This window comes from Ostrinia furnacalis, unplaced genomic scaffold (assembly GCF_004193835.3).
Source record: "Ostrinia furnacalis isolate ACB-3 unplaced genomic scaffold, ASM419383v2 OfSCF2049, whole genome shotgun sequence".
Taxonomy (NCBI): domain Eukaryota; kingdom Metazoa; phylum Arthropoda; class Insecta; order Lepidoptera; family Crambidae; genus Ostrinia; species Ostrinia furnacalis.
The window spans coordinates 1,211,536-1,235,673 of record NW_021132288.1 but is presented as its reverse complement, the minus strand read 5'-3'; the positions used below and the strand labels follow the sequence as shown (position 1 = coordinate 1,235,673).

General features: G+C 39.0%; 2 protein-coding genes across 2 annotated transcripts; both read left to right on the top strand.

Annotated features, from left to right (window-relative positions):
• Nucleotides 1-719: 719 nt before the first annotated feature.
• Nucleotides 720-10,046, top strand: nrv3 (sodium/potassium-transporting ATPase subunit nervana 3). The gene is made up of 7 exons (XM_028306776.1): nt 720-887; nt 4,807-4,947; nt 5,209-5,328; nt 5,797-5,996; nt 6,449-6,538; nt 6,786-6,969; nt 7,213-10,046. The coding sequence occupies exons 1-7, from the start codon at nt 755-757 to the stop codon at nt 7,320-7,322; spliced, it is 978 nt and encodes a 325-aa protein (XP_028162577.1). The 5' UTR covers nt 720-754; the 3' UTR covers nt 7,323-10,046.
• A 5,605-nt stretch (nt 10,047-15,651) lies between these two features.
• Nucleotides 15,652-19,315, top strand: LOC114354402 (sodium/potassium-transporting ATPase subunit beta-2). Its single transcript, XM_028306772.1, has 7 exons — nt 15,652-15,824; nt 17,190-17,240; nt 17,661-17,780; nt 17,899-18,080; nt 18,199-18,285; nt 18,543-18,771; nt 19,209-19,315. The coding sequence occupies exons 1-7, from the start codon at nt 15,761-15,763 to the stop codon at nt 19,313-19,315; spliced, it is 840 nt and encodes a 279-aa protein (XP_028162573.1). The 5' UTR covers nt 15,652-15,760.
• Nucleotides 19,316-24,138: the final 4,823 nt, after the last annotated feature.

Sequence of the window (24,138 nt, the reverse complement as noted above, 5' to 3'; positions counted from 1 at the left end):
TGTAATTAATTTATTTGATCAATAGACACTAGTTTAATTTTTGTTTATTTATTTTTTGTGTCATGTACCTATTTACTTAATTACTTTTAAGAGGGTTTTAGTGCATGAGCATAAATCATGTGATGTATTTAATAAATTATTTTGAGCAATAAGTTCCTTGTATGATGCCATTGCCTACACAGCTTTTTACCCCTTCAAATTCCACAGATAGGACTCTATTTTTTTTTCATAAGTGACTGTCACTACCAATAAGTGAATAATTACTACCATAACTTAAGTGGACCACTAAAAAAATGTTCCGGTAACAGAAAATGGGCTATCAAATAGCACAAGCAATTGTCTTGTCTACGCAAGCCAATAAGGACAAAGACACTGCTAATTCCCATTACTTCCTATCAGCGTACTCTATATTTCCTTCAGATATGGCAGCCAGACAGACAAAAATTCAGATCGAAACCTTTCAACTCCAAATTGGCATCTACCCCTACCAAAATACGGTTTAAAATTGCTGTTCGAATTTAAGTCCTAAATCCTGCCCAATATAAAGTGGTCTTATTCTATTGTAAATATTAAGGTATGGGAGGTCAAACGATACTGGCCGGAAAACTAGGTCTGACCCTGCGCGCGCAGGCTTTACGTAATCGTTATGTAATGGGAGTTCGGGGTTGGAGGGTAGTGCGGGGCGCGGGAGGGGACCAGCTCTGGGGCGAAGGCGACAATCGATTCTTACCGCAGTCCGGCTCGGCGGTGCAACATGGCAGACAAGAACAAAGTTGCTGAACAATATTACGCTCCCCCACCGGATCTAGGAAAATGGGAGTCATTCAGGATTTTCCTATGGAATTCCGAGACGGGGCAGTTTCTTGGCCGCACCGGATCAAGCTGGGGTGAGTCGACTTTTTTAATTTTCGTCATCTGTAGCTAATGACTTTTGGAGGGAAATCAATGAGTCGTGCATTTTTGATTCGGAAAAACTGTTTTAGGGCAACGCTATAATTTCTTAGTCCAGTTATTCACAATTTCTTGGTCGAATTTATGTTTTAAAATGGTTGTTACGTAATGAATTTTCCTCCCAAGTTGTTATTCTGTGAGCATGAAGTGTACGAAGATTAGTTTGAATTAAGAGTGGTGCTAATCGTTAACCATGAATAAACACCCTATAAGTTACAAAATGAAAATGTTATAACAAAGAGGAATACCTACTCAAGTATTGTAAAATTACCCCATGAAGACAAAGAGATTCAAAATGGAGATCGCAATACTTTTAAAATTGACATTTGACATCACTAGACCTCTAGCTAAAGGTCTTAGAGCCCTACGACCGTTCTTGAGATCGTGTATTGTTCTTTTGTTATTTTGCACTAATAACTTACGGAAAACTGTCAACAGAGATAATTAATTGCGCAAAAATATGAATTATTGACCTCATTATCGTGTGTTAATAAAAAATGACATTTAAAAATAAACATGGGCACAGATTAATAAGATCGTCGCGCGCAGTTTTCGCGCCCATCGGTGCGCGCGCAACGTCCTTGCGGAGATCGATCCAAGGACGTCCGGATTTTCACGAAAACAGCCGAATCCTTAGGTTCGTTATTTTGAGTTTAGTACCTAGGTAATAACCTAGGTAACCTTACTAAGTAGGCAGTGCCGTAACTAGCCTTTTATGCGCCCGGTGCGAGCTTTCAAAACTGCGCCCTTGAAAAATGCTTGGTCTGGTCATTTCTGCGCCCCTCCAGGGTCTGCGCCCTGTGCCTGGGCACCGCTGGCACCGCCCTAGTTACGGCACTGTAAGTAGGTACTTGTACTTTAGACGGTCATGAGCTAAAACGTATGCATTCCACTACGAGGTTAACTAACCAATCCTGACATGTGTTGAAGATTTTGGATCATTGATCTTTTCAAGAATATGAGCAAAATCGTCATGAAGTCATAGTGTAAAAGGGTATTTTTAGTATTTCAAACAATAACCGTTAAATATGGTAGAGCTGAATAAAGTAACGACTTACTGAAACATAAATAACACAAATCACGAACAGGCCAGCGATTTAATATAAAGAGACCGTGACGGGAGCTTTTCTAAAGAAAAGCATGATGGAAAAAGAAAACCGATTTTCTTCTCGACTTTCAGCCTCGTTATTACATAGCAAAGCTCATTGACTCTACCAAAGCTTTCAAGACTAAAAGCACTTAAAGTATTCTAGTTATGCTCTTATGAGTACCATCATTAACATGGCTAGTTATTAGGGTACTTTTGGGTAGGTATATTCGCTTCGTATCAAGTTAGTATTGAGTTTTAGGGTCGTATGTGTGTGATACCGTTGCATAACACTCAAATCTCAGCAAAACTTGGACTTTTCAATCGCATTTGATGAAAAGCTCTTTTAAATATAATCTTCCATCAGTCAATCATTTTTCCCTATATCTCAAAGCTGTCAAAGTATAAATCTCACTGGCAATTTGCTTTAATAGAACAGTTAATATTGATTTAGCACCGCGTACTTCCCGATTCGCACCTGCTTTGCGCACGCCCCGTGACCGGCGCGATGCACTGCGCTGCAATCCGTGCACCCACCCTTCATAGTAATAGGTCATTTGATGGATGTATCGATTGGACTGCTAGGCGAGTTGTGTGATATGATGTTTGTAGTTTATAGTAGTACGAGTAATACTGCACTCCATTGCTAGATTTAAGCCTGGATGGATATATTTTTTGGAATAATGATACAGACGTGAAGTCATCTAGATATACTAAGCTTCCGTAGGAAATTTAATACATCATCTCTTAAGATGGAAAATTTCTTTCAGTAATAGGAGGAACTACTAGGTAATCTATGCTATTCTGTGGTACCCAATGCTACTATTATGCCCGTTTTCACCATCAATCCCTAATTTTTAAGTGACCCCTATGTAAACAAAATTCCTGTTATATTTGTTTTAAAATTGTTACCATAGGGGTCACTTAAAAATTAGGGATTGATGGTGAAAACAGGCATTAGAAACTTAAATTCTACCTACTAAGCTCACTAAGAATAAATTGAACCCAAAGTATATCAGGATTACATAAGTAGAACATAACTTTATGATTTTGTTTGGTTAGAACTTCGAAGGCTTTATTGATCGACAAGAAATATGATTCCATGTTTCAGAGGGTGTGTTACGTTATATTAGAGATTATGGTGGCTAGCTTATGGCACCAGGGTTTTGTCATAAGAGACGAAGGAAAGTGAATTAAAAATGTGTTTCATGATTCTACTCGTACCTACATCCATGACACTGCTTAATTGCGTTTATATTATGAATAGATTAAAATCTCATTTAAGTTAAATGAACATACTAGCTTTGAGCACATGAGAAACATGAGTAGAATAGAAAACATTAACCCCCTTATTAATAAAAAGTTACGCCTAGGATGGACCCTGGATTAAAATGACATTTCCATACGAAATGACAATTTAAGCCAGAGTTCAACTAAGGTGTAACTTTTATTAATAACTGGATAAGTTAATAATATAATTAATGCTTACTTTTACGCTTCCGCGAAACAAAGAAGTGTTTTATATTTTCAGTGGAAGTTAACCACACTTTTAAGAGCAATAATCCCCTTTGAATTGCCCCGAAAATTTCGCGGTGCTCTATATTGGTCCTAGCGGACAATCCGGCTGCACTAACTAGTGCAGTTTCATAATAATTAGTGGGGTGATTAGCGCGCGTGCGCGAACCGAGACAGACACATTTGGGCCAAGGCTGCACAGCTCTAGGATGATGATGGGGTTTCGAGTCTTTGTGATTTGAAGGATTGGGGGACGTACTGTTTGACAATTGTTTTAATTGTTTTATCCACATGTCCTACCTTAAAAGCCCCACAGTCGATATTGCACAAAAATGAATAATTTGTAGCCGATGCATCAGAGATGCAAAGAGCACACCAACTACATCTAGCCCTAAAACTCTACTAAAACTTAAAAAAATACGAGTAAGTAGTATAAGATTAGGCGCAGACCACCGATTTTTCGTCGGCCGATAGTTTAGTCGGGCAGTTAATCAGTATGGACAATATGGGCATGTATGGAAGTGCGCACAATGCGCACATTACACTGATTTGGTATCGGCCGATTCTTCATACAAAATAGAATCGGGCCCAACTATCGGCCAACTAAAGTCGGTGGTCTGCGCCTAGGCTAAACGAGTAACTTATCATTTAACTACCTCGTTTCATTTTTAAGATGAACTTTCAGAACCTAGTGGAGAGAATGCAAACTCTTCAGCACCTCAATGAGCTTTTCGTCTGGTTACTTGATATTAAAATGGATTATGTCATGGCTAACATTTTAATGTATTGTTTCACAGACGTGAACTTGAACTCCCGAACTATGTGTAATGATACTAAAACAATCAATTCTCCTAATTCCGCGTAGGCAGCGAAAACGGGTCAGTTCGCCAACAATTCGTAGGAAACTCCCATTGACCACTTGCAGCAATTAGCAGTCGAACGAGAGGTACACCTACTCTTAGATGATATTGTCGCGATACATTTCAGATCTGTTACGATTTTGAAGATTTTTGGTATATTTGGAAATCTCTAATATAAAAATTCTCAAAAATCTCCTCCGAAACTGCTTGACCGATTCTTATGAAATTTTGTGTATTCAGTAGGTCTGAAAATAGGACGTAAACTATTTTCATACCCCTGGGTGATAAGGGTTATTCATGCATACGAAGTCGCGGGCACCACTAGTTAAATATACTATCTTTTCAATCGTTAATTAAATTAATTACCTAACTTATGCATTTTATTGTCCACAGCTAAAATTCTACTATTCTACCTAATCTTCTATGCCATCCTGGTCGGGTTCTTCGCGGCCATGCTGGCCATCTTCTACCAGACCCTGGACTCCAAGATGCCCAAGTGGCAACTGGAGGGCTCACTCATTGGCAACAACCCAGGTAAGAACAGTAATACAAATACTGAAGCCACGATAGCCGAACAGTGAAGGGGTCGGACTCGAGATCCGAGGGACGCGGGTTCGAATCCCGCTCGACTATTTTCTGGCTAACCCACTCGTAACTCAACCATATTTAGCTTACCACGAGGGGCTATGGGGCTATATAGGCATTAGGTATGTCAAGATCAATAGAGTCTCATTAAACAAGAAGGGGACGTTTTGACAGTTTTATTTACCTGATGAATTGGTTTTCCTTCACCAGGTCTGGGCTTCCGACCCATGCCCGACTCGGCCAACGTGGAGAGCACGCTGATCTACTACCGGGCCAACGACAAGGGCTCCGTGCTGAAGTGGGCCAAGATCATCGATGAGTACCTGGACCGTGAGTGGAACTTACTGTTTTCTTGCTAGGTTCTTGTATTTTACTCGTAGTAGTAGTAGCTCACAGAGCTGATGGCCGCTGGGGCAGAAAAGTTCTCGAGTGGCGACCACGAACCGGAAGACGTAGTGTGGGCAGGCCTCCCACTAAGTGGACCGACGATCTGGTGTTGGTCGCGGGAGTTGCCTGGATGCGGGCGGCATAGGACCAGTCTTTGTGCAAATCCTTGGGGCAGACCTTTGTCCAGCAGTGGACGTCATTCGGTTCGACGACGACTCGTGGTATGAAGAGTCCCATTATTATTTCCCATGAAAAAATTACTTCATTTCGTTCAGTACTGTACTAGTACCAGTACAGTTGCCTATAGAAACCAACTTCACAATCCTTGCAGTTGTTTATTACAGATTTCCCTGAAATACCTGCCTTGTTCTATAAAAAAAATACCATTCAGCTTTACCTTCTCTTCTCCAGAATACCGCAAGAAGGGCAGCGGCAGCGGCGAGGCGACTGGAGCGGAGAACCGCGTGGCCTGCAACCCCAACACCGGCTCGCGAGACCTGGGCGAGAAGCAGGTCTGCGACGTCCCCGTCGACGACTTCCACCCTTGCACCTCCGCCAACCAGTACAACTACGAGGAGGCCGGCCCTTGCGTGTTCTTGAAGCTCAATAAGGTTAGCATCCAAAATTAGCATCCTTCTCTTAGTCAAGGATTTTTCTTCTTATTACACTTTATTTATTTATCTTTATTAAAAAAACATACAACCTTGTTTGACACCTGCAGCCTAAAATTAAGTGGGTTACACATTGGCCTTTAAAGTTTCTATGGTTAGGTTGTACAGTTATGGTTAGTCTATGGTCATCATCTCTTAGATCAAGTAGAAGAGAAACTCCTCATCAGATATTGTGGTCATCGTGAATTCTCTCTAAGCACCCACCGAATGAGGTATCATCAGGAATATCTAATTACTTCAACAAGCTACGCTATATGGCACTGTAACTAATAACATAACATCTTGATTATTAAGTTCTATCGCCACCTTCGACTTCTAGTTGTAATTTAGAGTTAGACAAAAATAGAAGGCAAAAGCGACTTACAAGTAAAAAACTCCATGACTATTTCCAGATCTTCAACTGGGTGCCCGACCCATACAACAGCACCGAGGATGTCCCCTCCAACATGCCTGATGACCTGAAACAGCACATCAAGATGGTCGTAAGTATTATAACTTACTCGTACAAGCTTATTGTATTTTATCATATTATTATTAGTTATATTATCAATTTGATCCTGATAAACCTAATAAAGGTTGCAGGAAGGCGCTACATGCAGGCCGCTCTACCAACCATGCGATGTGGAAGTCATTAAGGGAGGCCTATGTTCAGCAGTGGACGTCCTATATCTGAAATGATGATTTATTCGGTCATGGAGAGCGGAATCTCAAGAGTGCTGTTTTTTCCAGTCTGGCAAACCAGAAGCAAACACCGTGTGGGTGTCCTGCGAAGGTGAGAATCCTGCTGACGTGGAGAACATCGGCCCGGTGCAGTACATCCCGCGACGAGGCTTCCCGGCCTTCTACTACCCCTTCACCAACAAGGAGGGCTACCTGAGCCCCCTGGTTGCTGTGCTCTTCGAGAAGCCCAGGAGTAAGTATCCGTAACCTTTATTAATCAGAACATAAGTTCTGGACTAAGTTAGGCTAAGTGCGGTATTCGATTGCCCTGCTAAACTAACTAAACTATAAGTTCTGGACTTTAAAAACGGATCGATTTAAAACGCGTATTTGTTCAACAAAAGCAGAATATTACAATGTATACTTTTACGTATTAGCGCTTTATCTAAAACCCAGCACTTGAAAATTATCTAAACTCCAACTTTTCACTTTCCAGCGGGTGTTTTAATCAACATCGAGTGCAAAGCATGGGCGAAGAACATCCAATACGACCGCTACGAGCGGCGCGGCTCAGTTCACTTCGAGCTGATGGTGGACCGCGGCTAAACGGCCCCCTGCCCGCCAGCCTGTTGACTCGCTAGCCGGACTGACTAGAACCCACCCACCACCCACACCTCACCCACCGAAACCAGCCTTCGACCAGCTGACCGTCTCAGGAATCCATTGACTGAACAAGCAACCATTGCCGATTATCGCCTCGGCCTTTCCACCTGGACATCGATTCGGCATCACAGCCATTGTCAGTCAAACTAATATCAACATCGATTAAGTAGTTGACTGTCTCAGTCCACAAAAAATTGATAGGTACTTGCTCTAGTGAGGTGTCTGTACGAGTGATCAGACATCTCAGTCTAGCTGGAGATGCTAATCAAAGCTTTTACTGTCATTGACCAGCTGTCATCTTAGCCATTGAGAAACCAATAGAATATTAATATAGTCCCGTTAGTCACTCGTGGTAAGCTAAAGAAATGTTTGTGTGAAATGTATGTGAGCGGCAGTGGGATTTGAAACCGTGTTCCTCTTCACCATTCGGCTATCGTGGTTTCAAACTATTAACATCGAATGAGTTGCTGACTGTCTCAGTCCTTAACAGGTTGATAGCGTCTTGCTCTAATGAGGTGTCTGTTTAAATATCACAGACATCCCAAACAATCAACTGATGCTCAGACATCGATAAGTTGATTTGCTAGTACCGACAGCTGGTGAAGTTAAGAAATAATGGTTTGTAGGCTAGAAGTGAGTGAATGGTTTTTTGTATAAGATTAACTTCAAATAATAATAGGAACTAAACTAAACTAAGCTGTGATTCAGAGAAAATCACTTCAATGATAATACAACGGAACAATACACAAGTGAGAAGACCATAAAGAAGACATTTGACTGACTGAATTCTATCTAAGCACTCGGCCTTTGTCCAGCAGTGGACGTCATTTGGCTGAAACGAACGAACGAACGAACTCGGGAAGAAAAAAGCTATCGAAGTAGCGTTTAAGGAATGGTTTGAATAACTTGTGAGTGAATGATGAGGGAAATAAAGAGAAACATCATCAACCCTTTTTAGTGGGCTTGATTATTGGAGAGTGTCTTTGTATCAGTCAGTTTTCACTCAGGATAATTGAGAGAATGCGAATGAGCGATTGTTTAAACGGCCCTTTATATTTAAGGGTCACGCGCACCTTGTAAAACATTCAAAATAATATCTTCGGCACTGTCGTATTACCTTGCATCTTGTTCACCAGATGCACGANATGCACGTGGGCCACAACAATTCTTGCTATTGTTATTATTTATTCCTGATTGACCCCAGGAATATTATTTTTGATTTTTTGTGGAACCGTGGAAACATCCCGACTTGATGACAAGTAATCGACAAGGTGCCAGCTCGTCCTAGGGCAAGTGAGCGGGTCAGCGCAACCACCCCCCTTCCCGGCTGACCATGGGCTGTGGCAGCCAGGAAGATCTCAGTTGCACCGTGAAACCGTGGTTATTCAAACATCGCAAGGAGCTGGAAGACACTGTGATTTGCAAGGTGCCTGCTCGCCGCCAAGCGAATGAGCGGGTTAGCGTAAACTACCTCAAACCTTTTTGGCCGATCGATGTGACAGCTAGAAGGATTTAATCTTCATTTCACAGTGCATCCCTGACTATTCAAAACATCCTGACCAACTTGGAGTTACGGTGATTCGCAAGTTACTTACTAGCCTCAAGGCAAGTGAGTGGTTTAGCGCATTTACCTCAAAGGATCCGGGCTGACCATGGGATGTAGCAGCCAGGAAACCCTTATCAAATACTACATCCACTGAGCTTCCTGACTGAAAATTCCAAGCCATCAGCCAGGAAGTTCTTCTTCGTTTCACAGTGGAACCGAACCGTGGTTGACTTGACTTTAGGGTGAGACGAACGGCAAGGTGCGCAGAGCGTGAGTTTAGGTCTACAAGCCATTTTTAGTGACAAAAAAGATGTTTAAAAGCTACTGTTCAACTACCAGATGCGCCTTTACCACTGAGCAGTTGATTGATAGGTCTGGTTATGTGATGCAACGACTCAAAAAAGTGCATTAGAAAGTAGAAGATTATGTAAACTTTACACCAGCCGCCAGTCAATTGACCGAGTTGCTGCGTTCTTAAAAAGTCATTAGAATAAGCAGTCTTGTATACCCGCAACTCTTTATTTGACTGACTGGATCGGTTCAACGATTGTCTGTTGTTAGTTCAAAGATTGGTTGTATGTTCATACACAATAAATATTCTGACTGAAGTGCACAAATTGTTTCGGTATGTAATTGGTAAATGATAATAAAATTAATCAGTAAACGGTCAGCTGGTCAGCTAAACACCTATCACAGCCTCATAATGGCAGTCGGCCAAATACAAAATCGTGCCCCACAGTCATCGCATGGCTCAGCCATCGGTCAGCTAGCAAATAAATCGGCTAGCTGACTGGTTGTTGGGTTGTCGCCGGCCAATCGACTGGCGGGTCGGAATGCCAAGGCAACCAACTGGTCACCAAGTTGACTTTGACAACGCTATCACTGCCAAGCTCGCGCTGCGGTCACCAGTTCGTCGCCAGCAAGCTGCGGTAGAAGCCACGCAGCCGGTAGCAATAGCCACATAGTCGGCCATTAATTTATATTCGTTTTAGAATAAGCCACATGGCGCCCTAAGTTAAGTTTGTTTTCACGCTTCAAATAAAATTTAAAATAATGATATTTATTATGTAATGTTTTCTGGACGATATGTCAATAAACACGCAATAGTTGGTTCTACTTTAGGTCCGATGTGAGTTTCATTTAAAGTACCTACCTACCCTCTCGCCTGTACCTTATCCAGAATTTTAAATTGATTGAAACATTTACGATCAATAAATCTTCAGGTCAGGTAGCAACTAAGCTGACTAGGAACCTCCACATACTCGTATATTTTCAACGAAGAAAAAGCACAAAATGCTGAAAATCTTACCCTAAGCTGAGCCACAAAACAATCTATTTTATTGCTGAGCCCACTAAAGATCATCTTTTAATCAGAATCATGGACCTACAAATTTTTAGATCAGAATAACTATATTCTTTTTTTACCAAAAAGCTCTTGCTCTTTATCCCACCAAAAGTGATGAATGTGAAAGTCTATAAGACCTCTGATTTTGATTTTGTAATGTAAATCAGTGGCGGCGTAGCATGGGTTGGCACCCGGGGCGATCACCCCCCCTCCCCCCCGTCACAAGTCCTATGACACCCCCTGGTAGGATTTTGGGGTTACCTACCGATTCCAAGATTGAAAGACAATCCCCCCCCCCCGTATCATGACATAGACCGCAGATTTGCCATGCAGATGTGCCAGTGANGAGTTTCATTTTAAGTACCTACCCACTCTCCTGTACCTTGCCCTGAATATTAAATTGATTGAATTAAATTGATGACAGTAGGTAAACATTTTTTATGATCAATATTCTTCAGATCAGGTTTAACAACTTTAAGCTGACGGGAACCTGTACATATATTTTTAACGAAGATAAAGCATAAAAAATTCAAATTCAAATATTTTATTCAGTACATAACCTACTTATGCTCTTACTAGGGCACTTATACACGTACCAAATATAGCCTGCCCTACCACCACGTCGGGACAACTTATGGGCTGGTGCTGAGAAGAAGTGGCGGAAGAAACTCAGTCACCTTTGTCAGTCTTTTTTTATTGTAAAATATAAAATTTTAAAATTGGCTCAGCTGAGCCACAAAAACAATGTACAATTTTATGGCTGAGCCTATTAAAGATACTCATATTATGATCTCGTAAAGAAAACGTACCGGAAAACGCAGCGTGGGACGTCCACCCACAAGGTGGACCGACGACCTGATAAAGGTAGCGGGAAGGCGCTGGATGCAGGCCGCTACCAACCGTGCGATGTGGAAGTCATTGGGGGAGGCCTATGTTCAGCAGTGGACGTCCTGTGGCTGAAATGATGATGATGATGATGAAATATTATGATTGTTTTTACCAAAATGGAGAAAGTTCGTCTTTACCTAACGGTGGTGTAGGTAGCAAAGCAAAGCAATTCAAAGAAAAGTGATGAATGTAAACCTCTAAGACATCTGACTTTGATTTTGTAATGTAAATGCTGCTGAAAAATGTATAGTGTTTTTTATGCCTTTAAATCTTTCAATCATTACTAACTGCATTATTTTTTAACATACCATCCGAAAAAAATGCACACAAGTCACATTAAAATAAATTGGAAACTGCACTTTGATACCTCGTATCTCTACCATCACTAGCATGAGGTCCAAAACATAACTATTTTTTGTGATGATGACAAAGAAAATATTAATAATTACACGCATGAAATAAAATAAAACACAAAAATAACAAAACCTACCACGATTTTATCTAGAAGTTTTCAATGTAGAGCTACTTGCGTTTTACCAAAAAGTTGTGACTTGTCTAATATTTTTGTAAATTACAATTACAATCTTTACATTATAAGGTAGCTTCTTTACCACGTTTAGCTCTACAGGCGTTCAATATGGAGCTGCTAATATTGTTTTGTGCCAAAAAGTTACATACGTCCTAACCACAAAATAGATATTGTGACATACTAGCTGATCTAAACGACCTATAGTCCATAGTGTAGTCCAAAACATTTTTTTTCGCACGAACCTCACCGCAATAAATTGTCTACTACGATGCTTTTTCGATACTACCTATTTGTAAGGGTAGTTAATAAACGAGTCTTGCTAAATAACATTTAACGTTGAACGTCTACGAAATAGAAAAAATATTACATGCACAATTATTACAAGAAAAGGCGAAGATAAGTACGTATAGTAACATGACAATGTGTGAATTTTTAATTAACCCTTGAAGATTTCACCATTTTGTGAAGTGTGATTGTAGTCTGCTTTCCGCCAAGATTTTATTCAAGAAATTTTAATCAATCAAATGTGAGTATTTTTCCATTTTTATTAAGGTACTTACCTACAGTCTCAGCACGTCTCAGCCTCCAGAAAACGCACCATTTCAGTTACGTGTACGGTAGGTACGTGTAAAAAGTACCTACCTAGCTAGAATTAATGAGTTAATAGGACTAAATAAAATTCAACACGAGTAGTATTAAAGAATATTATTAGTATCAAACTAAAAGGTAGGTAATAAATAATGAAAAACATCATTATTGTAATATGATAATGTCATTTTCTTTTACGATATTATAAACTGCCGATTTTCCTTTCAATAAATTTGCAGAGACATTTACCAACTGTATTATTATTATACACACTACATGCAAAGCACAGCCCTAAGAGCGGTTTCACACTACATCCGACATCCGTTCCGAATTCATGAAAATGCGGTCCAGAGTAATCGTAGAACTACTTATTTAGGAACCAAATCCGATTTCTCTATTATTCCGTATTTTGACGGATTCGGACCGGATTCGGCTCGGACGTAGCGTAGTGCGAAAGCGCCCTAAAACGATTTTGCAAGGCGCCCGAATTGCAAGGGCGGGCGGAGGGTACCGACATTTTGCGACCCTCGCGCGACAGAGCGGCGCCTGCACCCCGTGGCCTAGTTAAGGCCTTTGTCTGTTGGGGTCGGATTTATATGGCCATCTCTAGTTTGTCTCGAATTACGGTGTGTGCCAAAAGCTGATGTACGAGTATAACATAAACAATAAGTTGGATCCACTGAAACAGGTGCCTAATATGAAATCAAGCTCAAAACTACATAAATCTCAAGCATGTGTACCTAGACTACCAAGGTATACATTTTGTGATTATATTCATACTTTAAAAGGTCTGTTTCATGAGGTTGTTAGTCAAAAAACAAATTGTTAATTCGATGTTCGTAGCTAGTTCGTAGCACTTCGTAGCTACGGTAATTTTATACAATTACAGGTACGAGTATAAGTTATGTAAACTATCATATTTTGATTCACACGTCAGCGCCGTACTATTTATTCATTGGCTTTAATTACATACATATAAGTACGAAAAGCATTTAAATAAATCTTAACAAAGCTAAACAAATAAATAAACTATCAATCTACCAATAAGTTGTATGATCTCCAACTGTCCTTGTGATCACACCCGCCGATGTCGTCAACCTCAGCCCGATCTATGTGCGAGTAAACAGCATAAACCTACTTATTGTGATGTTGCCCCTACTAAGAGAACCTTACAAAGTAAGTTGTTTTCGTCAAAAGCACAAATAATTTATTCGCAAACAAATTCTTGAACTTTTTCAGTCCCTATTATAATGTAGATAGAGCATTATACTTTCCCTAAGTATTGGATATTTCGAAAAATGATTCAATATCATCATCATCATCATTTCAACCACAGGACGTCCACTGCTGAACATAGTCTTCACCCAATGACTTCCATATTGACCATGATATTTGGTAGCGGCCTGCATCTAGCGCCTTCTTGCTATCTTTATGAGGTCGTCGGTTCACCTTGTGGGTGGATGTCTCACGCTGCGTTTCTACGTGGTCTACACTCCAGAACCTGGCTGCCCCATCGGCCGTCAGTTCTGCGTACCTACTATGTGCCCTGCCCATTGCCACTAATTCAGCTTGCTTATCCGTTGGGATAATAGTATGTCAGCGACTTGAAAAATTATATGAAATTAAAACTACTTGTACTTTATATTAGAAACCTAATAAAAAGTGCTTGAAGCTACTTTTTTTAACAAACATCATAAACTTATCTTAAAATAATATTTTGCTAACGTGTCGTTTAGGTCCAATGGTGTTCAGTCGTTTCGCAGCTATTTACAGCCTGCCACGCCCGCAGCTGTCAACTCCCTGCAAACTGCGCCCACAAGGAATGCTATTTCTAAACGTTTCCATTAAAGTGCTGCCTACCTATAAAAGCTTCTTGGAGAAATTAGGTATAATGTTGTATTTCGTGAAGAAAATAAATTCTTGCATGTACCTCATTCGTGATTAGTCTTTGGAAGTTTTCTGTCTGATAGGCTTTTCCTAAAGAATGTCTTATGAGCAGTCTACTGGGCTAATAAGTTATCGGGCCATTCACCACTGATAGGCCCTTCGTCCGCCAGTCCGAGGTCGCTACTAGAGGAACATTCTTCCCTGATGGATGTCAGTTCAGCTGAAGTTACTGAACTGATAATACCCAGGCGACCACTGCCACTTGGCAACATGACTGTCTGATGTAGGACACGTATCGAGTGGAAAGGGAACGGCCCGGTGGCCTATTATGCAGAAGGCTGGGTTGTAGACTAAATAAACAATGACACAAGTTTGTATAACAAGTCATTAGATGAACAAATTAATGATGTAACTAGCTGTAAAGTGAAATTTCACCTCACTTCCATCAAAGACAGGAATGGCAATACTTTTTGATTGAATGTAAAAGTAGGTACATTTACTGACCACTTTTGTTAGGTAGGTAGGTCATAATTGTAACATTATGTAAGAAGCACACATAACGTCGTTCATATTGCAATTTGTTCTATGTCAAAAATTACAAGTTTACAGGAGAGTAAAAAAACAGCGTACTTACGGGAAAAAATCTTCTAAGACACCAAAATGTTTTTTTACTAATGTTTCCTAAGCAGATACTTACTGTTACCAACAGTAAGTATCTCTTCTCTTACTTATACAAGTGTTTAACATCCCCAATTGTGTTTATACAGTTTGGAAGGTTTTCATCCACTCTGCTTTTACCAGGGGTGAGAATCTAGTACGATGGTTGTAATATTTGAGACAGAGGCGCCAGACAGTCGGGCTGCGCTGCCGCCTCGTCTGCCGGGCGCGAATCGCAGGCGGAACCGTACATTGACCAAAGATTGCGGACTTTTGGTGGTCGGATTTGGGGTATAAGGCATTTGAGTATGTGTTTACCTACTGATACTTATAGACCTACTTTTCTTGACTAAGTCAACCCTACTTTCATTTTGAACTATGTGACATACTAGGTACTTACCTTAGCTAGGTATTTACGAGAACGAGTCTGTAAAATAAGTTTTCTTTTTCCAAAAATACTTTTTTATGCTTTGAACATTTAGTTCTTTAGTAGGTAGTTATGTAATTAGGACGGATCCTTTTATTGCCAAAGGGAGCCGAATATCTTTAAACCTCTACTAGGTGACACCCTGCGAAATTGAAAAAAAGGAAATACAAATTCTAACCCATTAGTATTTCCCTTTTTTCAATTCAAAATTCTCTATCAAAATTAAAAAGAATTTCACGTTAAAATATAATTCGATGTTGCTTTCGATCGGTGACTACTTATCTCAATTAAAGTCTTGTCACTAAGATTACCCCAATTTACTTTACGAATCGTTGTACAACGCACATTATCCTCCCGCCTTATCGGCGCCTCCCGACAGTGCGTTATTCAGTTGGATCTCTTCTCTCCGCTCGCACGCATTGGCGCCTGTACCTTTTATGATCCGATACTCTCAGTATTACATTATTGCAGTGATCTTTTTGTCAGGAGAAAGTAGTGCAAGTTGTGATTCAAAATGGGTTTGGAAAAACGTACTGTGAAAATTATTGTGATTGTGGCCGTTGTTTTACTTGTGATCGGTAAGTTTGAAACTTGTATTTTTATATGTGTAAAATTTTTCAATGCGAATATAAAAAAAAAGTATTTTACATTTTTATGGAAATTTGCACTGGAACTATTAAATTTCTTACATAACCTTGTGTTTATTTATTGTTTTCTTAGTCCTGAGCATTTAGCAAAATATTTTATGATTTAAAGCAATTTTATCATTGTACTTAATATTCATATTGTTCGTTCAAATTAAAGTTTGGAGCGGTTGGTAGTGTGTAAAGGTTATGTAACTAATTAATAGTGAAAGGTGAAGGAGCTCATTAAAATTGAAGGTTCATTAACGAACTATGCTCAGGTTATGACAGTGCTTCTGTTACGCACAAATTTTATATTGATATACCTATTAACTTGGATTAATTGGCTGTGACTACCTAATTAATAAACATTTAAGTTGTTACAATAAACATTTTGCTCGTTAACAATGTACCTACTACTAGAAGCGTACTTAGTTGTTAACAATACTTATTTCGAAGCTAATATTACTTACTTTCAAACAATACACTGATTTTCATCGCAAAATCTCCGTTAAGTAAGTAGCCAGGCAGTAGGCCTCTTAATGCGTCTTTAAAAGAGCAAACCACGCCCTTTATTAAAATATTTACTTACCCCTTTACTAATCAAACTTACACGCTCGTTGAACAGTGTTTTAAAGTGACCTTTAGTGGAAATGTCATTTTAAAACAGTGTTCAACAACTGTGTAACTTTTTATAAGTAAGGGGGTTAGAGTTCATCTTTACAGTTACTTATCGACCTGATTCCAAATAATCATTTTAATGTCTACCAAAGGACATTATAATGTTAACTAATAATAGGTGGGTACAATTACCAAGCTACGCCCATTTTTAAGTTAAGCGCCTTCTATGATCTGAGAGCGCGACGTTTGAAAGGCTTCGATGCCTGCGAGCTTCCACGCAGATTAGTGGGACAATGCACTCTTGGTTGCAACAACAAATGCTTCTTTAGTAAACAATAAAATACATATTATAAAATATACCTACCATACTTACGCCCGTATTCACAAACATTATTATGAGGTCTCTCAGTGTGCGTGGACGCACAGGGTGACACACAAACCAATGAGGCCCAGAACAGACGGTGAAACGCAACTGCAACGAAACTGCTAGTTACTTTTGAGTTGCATCTAAGTTTCTGCCATAGCGTCCGTTGAGAGACCACACATGACGCGACCAGTTTGAAACTGACAGAGCTCTATTCAACGCTGTGTGTTCGATTTGCTGCTTCACTTAAGCAAGCATCTTTTGTGAATAGGTACCTGCGTTAGCACTTACAATCATGCACAAAAAGTCTTACATTTCCTTTCGTTATTTTTCAGGTGCCGTCTTAGGTCTGATTCTCGGTTTACTTCTGCATCAACGTTATGTGGGTAAGTACCTACCTCAAGCTTCATGCATTCATGCATGATTCTGATCATGACAGATCAATTTAAATTTCCGCTCAAACCCCTATTGTTTTTTTTACAAAAAGCACGATTTTGAAGCCTTTGGGTTCTTTTCTGATAATTTTAATAATGAAAATGTAACCTGAAACTGATTTATGTCGCTGATTAAAAAGTTTCGTTCTTCAAGGCTTGGTTTTGTTGGTACTAACCATCAATTTGTACTGTGCAAATAAGTAAACCAAACTTTCCAGTTCGTTTCAAATTACTTTAACATCATGAAGTTTATTTTTAAAACCAAATGATTTTGACTTTTGCGATTTATTTCATAAAGGGAGACAATATACTTTAATGTTTACTTACTTACTAATGTTTTAAAACCATTATCTAAATCTGTTTCCCACATAGAACTGGAAGTATGGCCCCGTTCCGAGGAGTACACCTGGGAGCAGCCCCTCATCCAGTTCAGACCTTCAGATACCGGTAGCTGGCACCCTTGGTTCAGGCGGATGAACGAGTTTCTAAAGGGTAAGTTATCTTTACTTATCGTAACGTCAACGTAAAAGAAGATAAGCACTATAAACTTGTGGACATTGTCTATGGCTTATTCTTTGGGAAAAAAATTACGAGTTGTACCATTTTCTAGCATACGAGACCACCATCCCCGAGGACCCGCCTCGCGCGCCTTGCTCGACTCGCAACAAGCGGGACGACCCCATCCGATCCAACAACTGCGAAATAGCAATGAGGATGTGGGCGCCGTGCACTGCTGACGAGTTCTACGGGTACAACATGGGAAGACCCTGTGTGTTCCTTCGGCTGAACCACGTAAGTAAGCCCCAATGACGTCATAAGCAAACAGCCCCACTCGCAACAAGAGACCACCCCATCCGCCCCAAATGCATTATCGCGACAGTTATCTTTACCAATCTGATTTATTTTTCAGATTCACTACTGGGTGCCCCACCCATACAACGTGTCCACGTCTCTGCCCATTCCTCCGGAAATGCCTGAAAATATGAAGCAATTTATGGTAAGTTTTATACTAAAATACGCGAACATTACATCTTCTTCATCATCATCCGAATTAAGAGCCTGCTGATATTTTTCAGCGTACAATCAAGCGTTAGTGACTGAACATTATAAAACATTTACAGCTTCCAGAACATGCCACCTAAACATTAAGGGAAATTCAGGTTTTAGCTGAGTACGTTGAGCTGACATTAAATTCTCAGACCTGTTTACCATCTAGATGTACCTAGTACCTATAAGTTCCCTTCTTCCCCTCAGATGAATCGTCCAGCGCAGCACTTCGGCGACTACGTGTGGGTGTCGTGCGGCGGCGAGTACAACTCGGACAAGGAGAACATCGGGCCTATCCAATACATACCGGCGGGGCTGCCCCCCGGCTTCCCCCTGAGCCGGCTGCACACAGCTGACAAGATCCCCTACGCTAACAGGAACCTCCCCGACCAGATCCCGCCGCCATTGATCGCCGTGTACTTTGAGAATCCTCGCCGTGAGTAGAACATAACCTTTGCGATTTATTTGACGTCATAAGCTGCTCAAGTCTTTGAAAATGTCTCAGTTCGCACGTTTTAAGTCACAATCCTGTTGTCAAATAAAATGAGCTGTTATAGGCGTCTGATCTAACGTGCCTTATTAGTTTATTACACACCAACAGTTACCAAACTGGTGGACCGACGACCTGATAAAAGTAGCAGGAAGGCGCTGGATGCAGGCCGCTGCCAACCGTGCGATGTGGAAGTCATTGGGGGAGGCCTATGTTCAGCAGTGGACGTCCTGTGGCTGAAATTATGATGATGATGATGATGACACTAACAGTATAACACGTCTGTTATATTAGTTGATTTGTCCCATCTTGAGAACCCAACAAAACTATGTATCTAAATGAACGAAAAGAGTGAGAGTTACGTCTTAATTTGTCTTCTTCAGGTGAGGTCCTGATCAACGTCGAGTGCCGGATCTGGACCAGAGACATCTACTACGACCAGTCGAGCCGCGTCGGCCGAGCCCGTTTCGAGTTGTTCGTCAACAATTAGGCACAAAACATGTCTGTGCTTCTTTTATTTGGCATTACGGCTTTAATACCTTAGGCCTTTGTATTTGTGGTAAATTGAATGGTAAGATGTCTCTTGTTAGTAGCAGCTACAAATTGTATTGGTAGGACTTCTAAGGCTTGAAATGAATGAACAACAGTAACTACGACGTATAACTACATCTCTGTTGAATGTGTAACAACTAACAACTTTTACATTCATACATTTTCAAAGTAGGTATTTATGACACTACGCTATATTATTAATTTATTAATAAGATCACACTCAATTTGAGCGGTTCCATTGTTCAAAGGTATCAGCTTACCAGAAATACTGACTGGAAGAGAAAACCTATGTAATATAAGTTGCGTTTTATATGTAGGTACTTATTTGTATGTAGTTGACTAAGCTTCATCAAGTTGAGAATAGACGTACCTACATAAGTTTGAGAATAGAAAATATACGTAGGTACTTACTTATTACATTTTTTTACCTTATAAATATAGTAGTAAGTTTAACTTTTTGCTTACATGCATTTATCCAAACAGTTGCATGATAACTCATGCATGTGCATTAGGCCCACGTTCGCTTTTCACTCATGCGTGCATCAATCATCATTCATCATCATGCATTGAAGTTAGTTAAGTAATTTACAGTTAACATGCTGTTTAATGTTATTAAAGTGCATACACGAGTGTCTTTGCGATTAGTAAGATAAATTATAACATTATAAATAATAATATTACCTAAAATAAAGTCAATTTTATGTATGTTACAAATTACGATTGCATTTCTACTATTATAATATTTAAATAAATCTGTAATTTGCAGGTAGAGCAGTAAAATATTATTTTACATTATTGTTCTATTATATCAGAAGTTATTAAGTAGGTATGATTGCAGTGAATGTTAATTAAAGTTTTCAGGCAATTCATTAAAGTTGTGGAAAAAACGATCTTGATCAAATTACAAAAACGGCAAGTATTGTACCTACTTCTTTTCTTGCATTCTTCTACGTCTATTTTAAGAACTAAGTACCTTAGTACCTACCTAAATACGAAGATTATTTTTATCTTGTTTTTACCTTAAAGTAAGTAACTACCTAATTAGTTTTAAGTCTGACTGTATCATTTGTGTAGTATTTACCTTTTTAAGAACAATATAGTAGATTTATAGTTTGTTTTATTTACGTGTGAGTGTTACTTAAAAATAACTGTAAGTTTGATGTGAAAGTAATTGTTTTGTTAAATTATAAATGTTAATATAAAATAAATAAATGTTACGTACTAAAGAGTCAATTTGTTAATTTCTCACCAATGGAGATTTAAAAATAATGTTTTAAAACTTTGTCTCGCTTCCCGCTATATCGCTTTTTGACCAATCAAAGTGAAGGATTCTCAGATCAACTACAGAAGGTAAATTCTCCCATACTGGTAGTATTTTGCGTTCTTTTAATTTCACTAGATAAATATTTTACATAGCTGAAAGTTGTTGACTGAATTAAAATAAATGATTTCAGGATTTTCATAAAGGACAAAAAGAAAGATTTATAATAAAACATTCAGGAGATATAATATTCTTTTTACCAAATATTTGTGGCCATGACCATAAAAGAATATTGTGAAAAAATATTAGTAACTTAGGTGCAATAAAATTAAATACATTAAAAGTATTGATGGTATAAGTATGAAATATATCTTTTATTTACGTTAAATCTAGTTTTAAAAATATGTATTACAAAACTACCTAATACTTAAAAGAGTAGAGTCTGTAACTCTCTACTCTAAACATCCTGTATTTTTTCCCCACTAACACAATTAACATTTCTTGGTTATCAAATGATGTGGAAATAATATTTTTTTTTTTTTTTATAAATCTTTGGACAATTTCACACAGCGCCAGCTAGCCCCAAAGTAAGCAACTTAATGCTTGTGTTATGGGTGCTAGCTTAACGGATATACTACTTATACATATACTTTATTTTTTAAATACATAAATATTATGCATAGTCACACCCAGACCCGTCACAGAAATTAAAATTCATCATTTCAATTTCTGCCCGGCCGGGAATCGAACCCGGGACCTCTCGGCATAGTAGTCCGTTCTGAACCACTACACCAAACGGCCGACAAATTAATTAAATATTGCAGCAAGTTCATAAAAATCTGCATTTTATAGCCTGACCAGGAACATAAAAACCCTGGCATAGAGGCGCGTCAATTGCATTTGATAGTGCAACACTGAGTACAGTCGTTCGTACCTGTGTTAAATTAATAGGCTAACTTTATGTATCAGGATTCAGGATTACGGGCTAATTTGATATTTTCATAAATTGACGAAAAAATATTATTATAGGTTTCCCTGTAACCAGGGGCGGATTAAGAGTATCCGAGGCCTTAAGCACAGAGGCTGTGTGGGCCCTCTATTGCTTAAATATTACAAGGAAATTTGTAATATTTATGTGCCATTTCTGTCTTTTTCTCTGTCATGGTATAAGTGATGTTCATCGTAATAAATTTTTCTTTCTTTCTTTCTTTAAACGCCACTTGTATATTTGGGAAAACGCACTTTACTTTATCTACACTATAATATGTATTAAGTTCGCAAAAATGTAGAGCAATTTACTAGAAAGAGTGATTTACACAAGTTCAATACAAGAAACAAAAATAAACTTGCCGTTCCAAAGGACATCATCCACGTTTCATATATTTTTGGTCCAAAATCAAAAGTGCCGGCCAACAAAAAAAAGTGCTGTATTCTGACAGAATACGTCTGCCTTAGCATTTGTTACTATGGCACCAAAGCCGTAGCTCCACTGTGCGTCGAGTATTTGAGATCTAAAAGTCATCGACTATTCATACATTTTTTGTTCAAAATCAAAAGTGTCGGCCAATAAAAAAAAAAGTGCTGTATTCTGACAGAATACGTCCGCCTTGTCATTTGTTACTATGGCACCAAAGCTGTAGCACCAGCACCACTATGCGTCGAGTATTTGAGATCTAAAATTCATCGACGATTCATACATTTTTTGTTCAAAATCAAAAGTGTCGGCCAATAAAAAAAAGTGCTGTCTTCTGACAGAATACGTCCGCCTTAGCATTTGTTACTATGGCACCAAAGCTGTAGCACCACTGTGCGTCGAGTATTTGAGATCTAAAATTCATCGACGATTCATACATTTTTTGTTCAAAATCAAAAATGTCGGCCAAAAAAAAAAAAGTGCTGTATTCTGACAGAATACGTCCGCCTTGTCATTTGTTACTATGGCACCAAAGCTGTAGCACCAGCACCACTATGCGTCGAGTATTTGAGATCTAAAATTCATCGACGATTCATACATTTTTTGTTCAAAATCAAAAGTGTCGGCCAATAAAAAAAAGTGCTGTCTTCTGACAGAATACGTCCGCCTTAGCATTTGTTACTATAGCACCAAAGCTGTAGCACCACTGTGCGTCGAGTATTTGAGATCTAAAATTCATCGACGATTCATACATTTTTTGTTCAAAATTAAAAATGTCGGCCAATAAAAAAAAAGTACTGTATTCTGACAGAATACGTCTGTCTTAGCATTTGTTACTATGACACCAAAGCTGTAGCACCACTGTGCGTCGTAGTATTTGAGATCAAAGTCAGTCGTTTCATATATTTTTAGAACTCAAATACTACGATGCACAGTGGTGCTACAGCTTTGGTGCCATAGTAATAAATGCTAAGGCGGACGTATTCTATCAGAATACAGCACTTTTATTTTTTGGCCGGCACTTTTGATTTTGGACCAAAATGGATGATGTCCTTTCAGACTGCACAAGATTGGTAATTCATTTATGGGGAAATGTATTAAACTTTTCAATAAATTACCACAAACTGTTGTAGAATTGCCCATTCATAAATTTAAAGCACATATCAAAAGCACCTTAATGAAAAAGGGCTACTAAGTATAAAGTTGATGATTATATAAAGGATAAAAATGTTTGGAATGTTTAACTACCTAGCTCGCATCAATACTTATGACTATAATTTGTATATTTTAAAGACTGTAAAACCTTGAAAAGAAGGCTGACAATAGTGACTGAGTTTCTTGCGCTGCTTCTTCTCAGCACTGGCCCATTTATTGTCCCGAAGCAGTGGTAGGGTTAATATTGGGACGTGTAAAAGCGCTTTTTTAAAGCCTATTTGCAAAAATAAATGAATTTTATGAATTTTATAAAGAGGAAAACTTTGTTTGTATGGTTGTAATGAATAGGCTCAAAAATTACTGGACCGTTTTTAAAAATTCTTTCACCATTTGAAAGCTACAATTACTTACAAGTAACATAGGCTAAATCTCGATAAAATGTAGGTATGAAATGAAACGCCTCCATCCTCTGCTGGCGCGCCAGGGCCCCTGGAGAACAGGGGCCCCAAGCACGTGCTTGTAGTGCTTATACGTTAATCCGCCACTGCCTGTAACCCTAATGGGGAAATCAATTTTATTGGCCAAAATTGTTATAGGTAGCCTGGTTTAAATGAATTAAATGAAACCATCAATCGAGCTAGTAGGATTTGTTTTATTATTTATTAATAATCAAATTCAGAACTTGAATATTCAACTGCAATGTCTGCTCATGAACGCTTCAAACTCGGTACTTCTTTCCCAATTCCATAAAATTCAACACTTAGAAAGTGACAAAAAACTTTAAAATAGGTGGTTGAAACAAACCACAGCTAATTTTCATAGTGGACTGTACTATACGATAAACATGTCAGTCAATTTGACAACCTTTGTCGGAAACATTATTCAATGAAAATATTGTCTGAATCCTTAGTATTTCTCTTCGACAAATACT